The sequence below is a fragment of the Pinus tabuliformis genome, chromosome 5_2 (assembly GCF_031772625.1).
Source record: "Pinus tabuliformis cultivar Carrire ecotype Pingquan chromosome 5_2, CPIR1, whole genome shotgun sequence".
Classification (NCBI taxonomy): Eukaryota; Viridiplantae; Streptophyta; class Pinopsida; order Pinales; family Pinaceae; genus Pinus; species Pinus tabuliformis.
Window position 1 is genome coordinate 689,479,171 of NC_142306.1, and position 13,602 is coordinate 689,492,772.

The 13,602-nt window shown below is 34.7% G+C and overlaps 1 protein-coding gene across 1 annotated transcript in view; it reads right to left on the reverse strand.

Annotated features, from left to right (window-relative positions):
* LOC149160981 (long chain acyl-CoA synthetase 4-like) overlaps positions 1 to 13,084 on the reverse strand; it is an 89,762-nt gene extending 76,678 nt beyond the window's left edge. The window contains exon 1 of the mRNA XM_089436863.1: positions 12,904 to 13,084. Coding sequence (XP_089292989.1) covers positions 12,904 to 13,058 — 155 coding nt within the window. The 5' untranslated portion in view covers positions 13,059 to 13,084. The remainder of the gene's footprint in view (positions 1 to 12,903) is intronic.
* Positions 13,085 to 13,602: the final 518 nt, after the last annotated feature.

Consider the following 13,602-nt stretch of genomic DNA (forward strand, 5'->3'; position numbering starts at 1 on the left):
ATAAAAGGTTAAAAGTAATTGCCTAGAGAGGCGCTCTCTAGCCCAATATGTAGAGATGTTGTAATGTCTGGTAAACAATTTGACTGTGTCAAAATAAAATAAATAAAGTAATATTTATAATTATCAATAAAACATTTTGACTTGGTCAAATTACATAAAACTAAAAATAAAAATAAAACAAAATATGAAATTAATAATTATAATTAAGGGATGTCTGGAGGGGGAGAGATCTCGTTGAGCATCAAGAAATTAAGTTTGTGTGGGGGATGTGTAAAGAAACCAACAACATGACATAATTGTATGGTCTTCTCATAGGACAATCCTTAGCCAAGGACCTTGGAATCTCTAGGATTACTATTATAGGATAACTTCTCATATCCATTCATCTTTTACAAAAAAATGCATCTTCCAAAGCCAACAAGTTAAATATACTTTTGCAAAGGATCAAGAGCATGTTGGAGTCCTTCCACCACAAAAGCTTTTATCATGTCCTTAGAAGCTAGAATACGGTGTCATACCAACAAACCAATCAAGTCTACGGGCTAGAGAAGGGTCAAACAGAGGTAGTGGGAAAAGGAGTTGGAAAATCATTCCATGAATTGGCATATCTATATATTATATCTCCCTATGGTTACAAATCTCAAATACTTAAGAGCTAGGGTGCAAACAAAGTTCAATTATAAAATTCATGGGCATTATTGCAAATTAGGTGCATTCAATGACATTTTATGCATTTTCCTTAATCAATGGTGGTCTTATATGGGAGGGGGCATCGGGTCAGCATGTTGGCCACGTGCCCTCTTGTACTCAAGTATTGATAAGACTTCTCGATTGGTCTTGGCTATTAATCCCAAGCGTGAGCCTCTTATCCTCCCAGTCTTGGAATCTATAACAACTAATACGAGAAGAATTGAGTTCGTGTGGAGAGATCATAAATGCCATCGAGAAATCATGGATTAGGGAACCTGGTTTGCAAAGACCAATATCTATCTTATAAGAATGGATTGTCAATCACAGAGCAAAGAAGTCAAGTTCCTTATTCTCAATCCTTGGAGTCTTCGCCATTGGGAGGAGAAGCAAGGACCAAGGTTCTGTTCGACCAAGCTTGGTCGCATTAGACTTGTAGCCACACTTTGTCCTGGAATTTGTCGAAGACACCTCCAACAAAAATTGAATTTGAAGCTATGCAGACAACATTGGACAAAGGCAAGGCCAGATTGCATACCCAATAGACTAAACAAAAGGGAAGTAACATTACAAAGGGCTCACAAGATTTCTCCTTGCAATTGGCTTCGAATTTGGTAATATATTTTTTCCAAACCTGGTTCAAGTTTCCTATTCTGTCTGCAAGCTCATTAGAAGGTGTTGTCTCTTTGCATCATTTCTCATTAGAAGGTGTTGTCTCTTTGCATCATTGGTGGCATTTTTGTGAGGACTTTGGATTAATGTTGCAAAGAGACAAGGATGAGAATAGGAGAAGGAACAACTGCAAGGACCAAATGGAATCCCATAGACATAACAATGAAGGGGAGGATCCTCGAAAGTGCCCTCTCTACCCTCACCTGCCTATAGCCAACAATGTTGACTATCACCTTCTTTTGTAGCTTATTCAACATCTCTCCCTCTAGGCAACAGATCGATCAAACAAGTTGCATTCCATGCAACAACAGATGGATCGTTAGAATGATGAAATTGACACTCTTCGTAGTCAGGTGGAGAATATGATAAGGCCTTAACCAACATAAGGAAGTGTAAATGTGGAATTGGAGGATGTAATGTTGAGAGATCCCCCTCACAGTGAATGAACAAATACTGTAAAATTGTGTTCCTTTGTGGTTAATTTTGCAAGATATATAACTATAAATAAGCCAATAGGAGGGTTGTAGTTTCCATTTTTTGTGAAATGGAGGTAGAACCTCCCAGAAATCTTTATGTTGTCATAGAATATGGACTTAGAAATTTTTTAAACTTGCCGATTTTTGCTACGACCCAGTCATAGAATTTATAAAATCTCTACTCATTATTGTTAAAAATAATAATTATAATTATAATTAATAATAAAACCAACCTATATCCATCCTAACTCTGGATCTACCCAGCGTTGAGAGGTATCAAATCCCTCGAGATGCAAACCTCTTTTAGAGTGAAAGGAGATTTGATCCCTCTTATCGCTTGGTAAATCCATAGTTAAGATGGATCTAGGTTGGTGTAATGATAAAGAACCACTTTTGATATCAATTAAATTTATCTTAGATATTTAAGACAAATAATTATTATTCTTCCTACCTATTGAACTCATATTAAATATATAATTACATTGACTTCAAATTTTCTTGTTAAATAATGATATCATAATAATAATAAATTGTAATCTTTATTTATAAAGTGGAAATGGGAAAAGTGCGAGTACACTAAAAATAAAAGTGAAAAAGTCATAGAGTATTTTTGAAAAAGACAAAAAAGAGTCATAGAGGCGATCAGGGATGGAATTTGACGGGCATTTTGCCCGTCATAAGCCTTTTTAAACGTATTTGACCGCTGGAATTTGTCCATGCCCGTTTTGACTGACGTGCCCAGAAGAGTTAAAAACGTTTTTCTGACGTTTCGAATTTTTTCCAAAACGTTCTTATACCTAGGTATAGTTCTGTTTCCTTATAATATGGCTATTTCTTATCATCCTCACGTCACCTCACGTCCTAGGTATAGTTTTGTTATCTCACAGCCTGCACGTCACTGTTTCCTTCCTTTTACGGGAAACTCTTGGCAATTGTGGAAATTTCAAGAGGGCGGAGGCTGTCAAATTAGCATGTGGGAGGAACGAAATTAGCATGTGGGAGCAGCCAATGGCAATAGCCATTTTTTCTCAGTCAGAGATTTAGTTTTTTTTTGTAGAGAATGGGCAATTCCCTTTTAGCCGAAGATTTTTTCTCTGGGAAAATTTGGAATCTTTCTCTGGATGATTTCGGAGATCTGTGCATGCCACTGCATGGTCTCCCTGTCTTTTACCCAACGAATGTGGCCCGTGGGCTTGTTTTCTTTGTACAATCGAGTTCATGATTCACAGTGCACACTCTCTCTCAACGCATTGCCGATTCAAACTTACGCCTGTCGCCCAGCTCAAGATTGGCTCCAGCCTCCAAGGAAACTGCGAGGAAATTACAAATTGTGCTTCAAAGTTCAGGTTAGTGATTGATTTTTTATTCTTCAAACACTGTGGGTCTACCGTCTGATTGTTGTTAGCTTTTAATTTTTTATTTCATAAATTTCACAAGAGTCTACCGTCTGATTGTTGCTAGATTGTTGCTAGCTTTTAATTTTTTATTAGCATTTTAAGGTATTGTAGTTGTTCACGATTCCCAATGGATTATTGTATTTTACAATCATTTTTTTTTCAAATCTTGCTCTAAAAATAATATATTATACTGTTGTATAGGAGACGACTAGATAACAGCAGAGTTTTAGAAATTGGTACGAGAGAAACCCACTGTGATTCTGAAAAATAGAAACTTGTTCTAAAAAACAACACGGATTTGTTTCAGCAAATTTACATAAACTGTTCTTGAAAAAACATGCTATCATTTAACAGTTTTCCACAAAAAAAAAAATACTTTCAGTAAACAGTTCTTAAAAAAAAACACAATTTCTCCATGCTGCCATTTAATTGCTTTCAAAATTTATGCCTGTACTGGAGAATTTATTGTGCCGAAAACTACCGTAAAAAAGTTAAATTCAATAAAAACAACCGAAATTTGACTTTGAAAACTATGTGTATGACACTCATTTCATTTTACTCCCACCATCATACCAATGTCGATGCGACATCCAGGTAGAGGAAACAGAGAGCCCATACATCAGCCAAACGAAACTATCATTAAATGTAAATTATTAAATAATCTAGACACTGAAAAACTATTTAGATATCTTCTATATTATTGATCAGATCATGTATTGAATTAAAAATATTTCGAGATTATTAAATCTTGGCTATTCATAATTTAAAAATATGAAATTCTTTAAACCCAAGTCAATATAGACGAAGCCTTCTGCGTAATTATCAATTTAAAAAACAAATAAAAATACATCAATGATTAAATCACCTTCGGAAACAGTAAAATTTCCGAAACGGTAACATCATTCTTGAAGGGCAAAATTTTTAGTATAACGTTTCTTGACGGGAAGCATAAGCATCCAAAACGTGAAAAAAAAATTGTATGACGGGTAAAAAGAAATCCAAATTCCAACCCTGAGGCGATACGGTTAAGGCGAAAAAGTCATAGACATACTCTCAAAAAAAAGGACGCAAAAGTCACGGATACTTTTAATAGAGAATATTACCGAGAAGAAAAAGGTAGCGTGTGAAATAACTTTGATAAAGAAAGATAAAGCATTTAATTGAATAATGAGTTACACGTTAATTTTTCTGATTTTTACCACTTTTGAGTTAAATAAAAATATGTTCGGATTTTTATAAATTTTTAGTTAAATAAAAATATGTGCGAAAATTTTAAGAGCTAGTATTTGTGAGTAGGTTATTTTAAAGGAAATATTTGTTAAATTTTATTTTTTTTAATTTTTCTTAAAAATGTTTCGCTCAAATTTTATAGTATAAAACTATTTTATTTTAAAAATTACTACAATTTTATATAAAAACTATATATAATTATCAGAAATTTGAATATTTTGTAAAAGTATCACTAAACATTTTATTTATGGCAAAACTTAAAAAATGCGCTAAATTTTTTAAAATTTTAAATAATTTTTCATCCTAATTTTTTTTTTTCACATATAGTATTTTGTATATATATATATATATAATTATAATTTTATAATAATTAATTTGAAAATTTTATTATCATCTTTATTAGCTTTCTTGGGATAAGAATAGAGCAAGAATAGAGCTATGGATTTGCTGGTGATTGGAATTAGTTTTCATATATATATATATATATTTATTGAAGAATGAGCTCAAGATTTTATTATAAGGTGGTATTAAATTTTTGACAAATATTATGGTAATTTGGTTGGTTGAGCTTTGTTTTATTGGTTTTTATGACCAAAGAGTGGGATCCACTCTATATGTGGACATTATAAATATTGTGAATGTCATGGTAATAAGTAAGGATAATGTGTATAGATGTAGGTTTCCACAATAATTCATGTTGATTGTTTTTGGATGTAAATTGTGAGTGAACAAAAGCAGTGTCGGCGTTTCGGGTGGTCACTCCACTCATCATCAGGGACAAAAGAAGCTAGAGAAATCTTCTATAGCTTCTTTTGTCCCAAATGATGGGTGGAGTGTCCACCTGAAACATCAACATTATGTTCACAATAAACCAAAAGTAATAAGCCAACAAGGAGAAAGTGGTGCGAGTTTATGGTTTTTGTAATTAAATATATGGTTTTGTTAAAGTGGAGTTTAAACATTTTTTTTTTGTTAGTAAAAATGCTTTCATTAGATTTTCAATAAAATACAACTTACAAATATCATCATGGCAACCTCTGCTCTCTCATTCCAACTAGACTTTTTGAGAGTGGGGGTTGGGACATACCAAAAAGGACAACTAACGTACATTATTTCTGGAGGGCATTCAAACCTAGACATAACTGACATAAACAAAAAGAAAACCATAACTGGCAGTTGCATATTAGGGTGGTGGGTGAGGAGGAAGTACAGGAGGAGCAACGAAGAAACTGACACGATCATGGATATGGAAGTCAATATTCTCCACCCTCGCTCCTAGACTGCGAAGGTGGTCGTTCGTACGATGATGCTGATGCCAGAGACTGTCCAGCTACTCCAATATCTCATTCTGGCTATACTGGATGTCCTGGAAATAGGCCATAGTCTCATTCATGTCTTCATACTTGTGATCTTGAAGGATATCGATATTGATTTGGATTTGACGAAGTTGTGCTGCAAGAGATTCCAGAGTGACCGGAGCTACCACTTGGCCATGCAAACAAATTGGAGATACAGTCTTTGTTTACTCAGTGTCCCGACTACTAGAATTGGCTGAGGATGCACTATATCCAGGCTTAGGATGCCTCTCTGGCCTCTGCTTCCCACCCCGACAGTGGGGTCGACCTCGTTAACGGGGCATTGAGAGAAGAGGCGAATTAACCATAGAGAAGGGGAAGGCTCTCCGAAAAGGACACCTACAATAACAATAATCGATACTTGGGTTGTTGAATCACCCCCGAGGAGACTGCTGCACCAGACCGGTCACCACGCTCCTACAAGGTCGGGATAAACAAGTCGCTAACGACATCATATGGCATGCATCCCCTCGATCGTAACCACCCCAAGCACACTTCAACTCATAAAGGCACACAATATGCGCCCCAGTGACACCGAGGTCGGCTTTACACCATACAATTCCATAGGACAGCCACACGGATCCCACAAATTCACACCTGAGCACCACCAGATGGACAAGGTTATGAGCAAACCACCCTACAAAATTGGGAGGCTCAAACTCCTTAACCCACACACCGCTCACCACCCTTTGACAGGAACAAGACAAACAAGCCACGGTCCACACTGGATGGCCTTCACCTCTTTCATCGCAGACAACAATTCAATCCATAGTTGCACACAGTAGATGCACCAATCACCTCGAGGGCAGCCTTACACCAAGCAATTCCAGAGAGCAGCCACTCAAAACCCACTAATTGTCGCCCGAGCACCACTAGATGGGCAGAGTTTTGGACTAACCACCATATAGAGAGACAAAGATACTCACACTCCTTATCTCACATGTAGGCGAGAAGGCCCGACGAGATAAATTCCTTCTGCTCGAATCATTGATAGGCCAGAGCTTGGTGGTAGCTCAACTCCGCGCCTATTCGCGTCCCTGGTTCCCAAGGGCAAAGCAAGCAATGAACCCCAGACCACACCACAAGGCCTTGATCCCCCACAACGCCTCTCAACCAAGGTCAAAACCCCGGGGAGCCACCATGGATACAAACCCACACTCCCTGCTTACCAAAACTCATCTCCCAAGCTTCCACACTAAACTTCCTCCGTGACCAACCTACAATTATAAACATGGTAGGAGCCTCCCACGTACCTGTGTATTGAATGCATTGAGTTTGCATGAGTGTGAAGTTATGAAGCGCGTGGAGCTAGAGCAGGTCCCGAGGGTCGCTTTGGGGCTAATTGTACCATCATCCAATCACCTCCATTGAGGGACAGTTTAAACGTTTTACTTTCAAATATATTTTCCAATTAATTTTATTTTCTCTAACTGCTTTTGTCCCTAATGATAGGTGGAGTGTCCACCCAAAACATCGACATTGTTTTCTCTCATACATGATTTACATCAAAAACAATAAACCAACAAAGAAAATACACTGCAAATTTATAATTTTCACAATTAAATATATAGTTTTATTAAAGTATAATTTAAAATTTTTATTTTCGAATAATTTTATTTAAAATCTAATCAAAATTATAAATTTGAATTGTTAAATTTATATAATCTAAATACCTCAATTATTTTTAAAATATTTTAAACGATTAAATTTATACGATTTAAATAACTTATATTTTTTTCTTCCCTTAAATTTATTTATACATTTAAAAAAAATTATATCATAGTAAAAAAATATTATAAAAAAAATAAAATTTTAAAAAACCGCTCAAATCATAATTTTGTTAAATACGATCCAAATAACCCTCATCGCATTAAAAATATGCTAAACCAATCCAATTTTACATTAATAATGTGAATAATGACAAAATGGAGACACGCCACATCCTTTTTTTTATAAACTATCAATTTTTTTACTAAATAAAGTTATTATATACACGGGTGCTATGGCGTAGCTTTTCTCTGCCGCACAATAAACATTAATAAATTTAAATATAAATTAAAGTTTAATAAGGGAGTTTTTTTTGGTGATTTTTTAGATTTTTTTGGTTTGAATATGGTAGAAAAATTTGAGGTGAAATATTTATTTTTATTATTTAAAGTGTTTTTTGACTGTATATATGGATTCAACATCTTGAAAAATCCCCGAGGCATTTCAATTATATAGGGGTTACCCATCAAGCTTGTGATTTCAATAAATTCCTGCGGAATTTTAAAGAAATTAGACCGGAAAAAACCAACTGGAAAAGCTTCCAAGAAGTCAACCTAAAGACAATTCCCTTAATTAGTAATAAACTTAAAAATATAAATACTAAATTGAATGACATAAACGAATGGTAGAGGATATTTTTCATGTGCGGGAAAAAATATTAAAATTTTAAATTTAAATATAAATTAAATAGTGTTTAATAAAAAATTATAAAAAAATTATGATTTTTTATTGAATGGTTTTAAAAATATGTATTTTTAAGAGATTAGAAGTTTAAATCTAGAAGAAAGTAGAATATATATATATTTATAAATTTTAAAGTTAATTTTTTTTTAGTGTAGATAGATATCTTGTCACAAAATATACCAATTTAATATCTAATTTAATTATAACTTTAAAAACATATTATTATTATTATTAAAATATTTAACAAATTTTAATAACATTTTTCATTAATCTTAATTTATATTTAAATTTATTCATAATTTTTTATGTATATATTTATAAATTTTAATAGTTAAATTTTTGAGTAAAGATAGACATTTTGTCACAAAACAAGAAAATTTCATACACCAATTTAATATCTAATTTAATTATAACTTTAAAATATATATTATTATTTTTTTGGTAGGTAACCGGTGACCTATCTCAAAGAGTGCCTTAAAATATATATTTAATAATTTTTTTCCATCTCATTTATAAGTATTTAATTTTTAAATCTAATTTTAATATTAATTGAATCATTATAATTTTTATAATATTATTAATTTAATTAATATATTCAATAATTTCCATTTTCAATATTTATTATAGTATTCTTGTATTATGCGACAAGTATTTCGGCGTAAATCACATGATAGAGCATTTGTCGCCGCGTTTCGAACCAACCAGTTAAATAAATATATTCAATAGCATGAAAATAATATTATATATTCAATAGCATGAAAATAATATTATTAGTTAAATTTTTAAAGGTATAATTACTTTTTAAAAAAATTATAAAAAATTTATAGTCTTTTAAATAAATTCATTGTAGAAGTATTTATTTTTTTAATTTTTTTTAATGACACATCTCACATGGTCAATGGCAATGGACATGCTAAATGGTAGGTCACACAGTGGTGGAAGGGAGGGAGAGGTGCAAGCTAGGTCGTTTAATGATGAACTATCTCATTTCAATGACACAATAAACCATCTCATTTCAATGACATAATAGGCTTTGGGAATTGGGTATCACATTAACAATTTGCATCATAATAAAATATTTTAGGTGGACTGGAGCGATAGAATGTTGGATATGGGTGGATGATAATTTAGTTCGTATGGAGAAGGTGACGATGATGCTCAAATTCTTTGCTTCCTTTGTTCAAACACCATTGACAAATATTTTCATCCAAGTACTATTTTTCTTTGTCTAATTTTGGTTCATTTTTGTTCTTTGGGCACCTTGCTTCTAAGATTTTTTTTTTAAACAATAATGAGTACTTGTTATATTAATTCCACGCTTGGTCGCAACAAAATACACGGGTGAGTTACAATTTGAATTTTCCCATGGGCTTCAATTTTGACATTTCCAGACTGATTAACCAAGCCCAAATGTTCATGATCACTACAAAAAGATACAACTGATACAATACTCTTATTTATCTTACTAGTATATATTCGACAAAATTGAGACAACAAGATTACATAGAAAAAACTAGTCATTGCAAATTGAAGCTAAGCATTAGGATTAGTCGAGTGATTTAAATCTATGCCTGAATTCTGAACTTTAGAAGGGTTGCTCTGTTCTTCTGGAGGGGATCTCGACTTTGACACCTAGAGTTGAAGGTCTTCAATCATGGTGCGCAATGCTCCAACCTCATCCTCAAGCTTAGCAACCTGCTTACTTTTGGCATCAATAGTCTCTGAATTTTGTAAGCTACCACCCTCTGTTGATACAACAAGTTCTTTATGTCTGATAGCTCTGTTTTGATCTTTGCGAGCTCCTGTGCACACTACACACAAACAACTGGAGTTAGGGAGGACAAAAAACTCTGTTGGCAACCCATTGTTTGGCGCGATGCCTCCTTCTCCATCACCGAGCCAATGCGTGGGCATCTGCTTCCCCATGAACTTGAAGCCATCCCTTCAGAGTGCCACTAAATTACAAAACATGACCGAGAGGTAGTGCACCAATGAGGCTCTTCCTAAGTTAACCCCCGTTAAGCCCGATGAGGCAAGTTGGAGCACTGACCAAAAGGGAGGACGCAGACCCAATCCCAGAGAAAGACTGGAGTTCCGCACCCTAGAGAGGCTTATGTATTATTTTCACTAGGCGTACAAAACCCAATGCAACCCAGAATGAAAATGACAAACATAATGGGAGGTGTCAAAGAACTCATCTACAATATATAACAATGGCCCTGTAGATACAAGGCCAAGCCACTAGGATCCCAATACGCTATCATATTTTCTTTGAGTGGAGAGAGTGTCTATTTGTAGATGAGAGCTCAAGCAGTTAGGTTGTCTAGTCTGGGCCATGAGGAGTAAATGCAACACGTAGGGAGAGAGGGTTTGAATGGAAACCAACTTCACATACCTGAAATGAACCTTGAAACCGACGTGAAGACTCCCACGCTTAATTGGAGACAACCCAAATGGCATCACGTGGAGGGGATAATGGAGGTTGTGTGGTTGGAGAGTGGGGAGGTGTGTCATCACGCCGACGATCGAAGGACAATGAGATATCATACTACGGATGGTTGGGGAGTGACAAGGAGCAATGGGGGCGACAAAAATATTCCATATGTGCCCAGGATAAGGGGGTATATAGAGGGGGGCACATGAAGGGGCTAATCACGGGGAAGGGTTAGGGAATAGGGTAAAGACTAGAAACTCATTTATTTCCAAATTTCCTTCAGGTAATCTACATGATTTTTTTGCCATCAGGTCTGCCTATGAATTAAGGTTTCAAAGTATGTGCCAGGCTTGTGAGCTTTCAAAGGAAGGAAGAATGCTTTGAACACGAAGGAGAGTTTGGCTTAGGTGATTGTCTTGGGCAAAGGAAGAGTTTCTTAAATGTCTAATAATCAAATAGGAGTCACCTAGAATTGTGATGTTTTTAACTTCCCTCTTCTTGGCTAGAAGGAGTCCCATATACAAGTTATAAACTTTTGCTTGATTGTTGGTCTTGATGCCAAGTCCCCATGCATACTTATCCACTATTATTCCATTGGGATTAAAGAGAATCCCTCCCCCACCTGCCACCCCTTGCTTTCAGGAATATTTAGGAGGTTGAACTAGGTAGACAAAATACAAAGGTCTAAGGGGTATATGTACTCTCCTCATCTGTGGGTGAAGGGTTATCGTTTTTGAAGTGTTCACTTATATCATGACTGTCCCTTGGTGCCCCGAAGACATTTTTGTATGCTACTTCTATTTCTCACTATTCACTCAATTTAATTACCCCAATATCCTTTGTATAACAAAGATGACAAAAAAGTAATAACATCTTGGATAATAAGAAAGGTAAAAATCCTACATGGGAGAAGGTCTATAATGAGCTCTATGAAAGCTCTTTCTAAGAAGAACCCCTATACATTTCCAAAAGAGAAAGAATCCCAAGCAATAACAATTTTTTACCACATTAGTTTCCTTCGTCCAATTAAGGAAGACACAATAAATGGAAGTTGCAACCATAGCAAAAACTGTCCAATGAGAAAATTAACAAGGACTTTGAAGGGTGGTTTCAAAACCCAATGTTCTCTGTAACTAGGGATATGAAGCATTTTAGATTATTGAAATGCACTAGTTGAACAATGCTCTTATTGCTTAACTAGTGGAGGAAAGGGGCTTACAACAACAAGCCATCCTTCATAAAATTGACTTGTTATAGTAAATTTAAAGAGTTTATCATGTCGACATTGTGGTTTTGCAAGGTTAGTTAACAAATTCAAAGCAATTTATGATGCCAACATTGTGATTTCACAACTTTGAAGTAAGAACACTGATACAATGGAGAGGTAACGAGAGACTCTATTATTAATGAGTATACAATCCAATCTTATCTTACTAGAGGAAAACCCCCTACCTCCTATTGCAACTCAAAAGTTGTATATATAGACACGTGACTTTAATGACTAGATAATTAGATAAAACTTCATTGTTTCGAACTCTCTTTACTTAACCAAATTTTATTTTATAACTTATATTACTGGTAAACATAGTTATATCTTTTTATTTTTATTTTTCTTGGAATGAAAGGAAACTCAGGAGTACTTCCCCACATTTCATGGATGGTAAATTAGGGAAACCATCGACTCTAGTTATGGCGCCTTGCCCCAAGGGAATCAAATAGAGTGGAACCCATGATCAACAACTAACAACAATATGAAAGAACTTAACATCTAGCTCTAAATCACTTGAGCTAACCCTTGGAGCTTATAGTTATATGTTTTTATATTCAGATTTATAAAATAATAAACAACTATGTAAATTAGTATTATGGATATCTTCAAGAATTTGTAGATACCACAAGTAAAGATAGTTGTATTAAAAAAAATAACCCATTGTGTAAAAGAGATGTTGTCTAGTATGGCCATGTTGAAATTAATGCGCTTACAAACTTAATTTTATTGAAATTACAAACTTGATTTTATTGAAATTTTGTTTATAGTCAAAACTCCAGCCTATCAAAACATTAACCGAAATAGTCCACTTAATTGAAACATATTTTGACATGATTATCACTGAAAAATTTATCAGAAACTGAAACATATTTTGTCAAAATGCCGAGAACAGCACCAGAGAACGATAAAATACGCACTAAATGAAAAGTACCTGAACAAGTCCCAGCCGCACTGGATGTCGGAGGAAGGTGCTGGAAATCCGTCCTTGGCGTAAATATTGCGGTAAACAGGCCCCATCGAAGGTTTGCCATCTCCGAATTCTCTGGCTTCCTCGGCTTTTATAGTGTAACTTTCCACTTCCGCCATTGTTTTCTCAGGTTTTCAGATCTTTTCTTGGGGCTCTGTAAATGAAACTTCGGAATTCTGGGCTTTATGCGTTTGATGAACTTCTTATAGCAGGAGGCGCATTCCGCAGTTGTTTTCTTGAAGCGTAAGGTTTGCGATTAGGCCACCTACGGCTTACCGACTACTGTTTCTCTGTATACGTTATGGTATTTGTCAACAAATGTTTTTTAGTTGAACGAACCCCACATATCCTGTGACTTTTTTTTGATATTATTTTACGAAGGAGATGAGAGCACATGTGTGCATTGGTTTTTTATTATTATTTTTTTCCTAACTTTGTGTAGTTGTCTCCATATATGCATGTTTTTTTCTTTTAAATTTGTTCCATTTTTGTGTAATGGTGTCCCTAGCCAATATTATTATGCTTCATGAAACAGCACGAGGAAAGTCAAGGAACAAAGTTTATGCATTGGTTACTTGCATATTACTATCCTTCATATCAAATGAAACATCATGCTCAATATCAAGGAACAAAGTTTATGCATTGGTTACTTTTTAGTGTTAA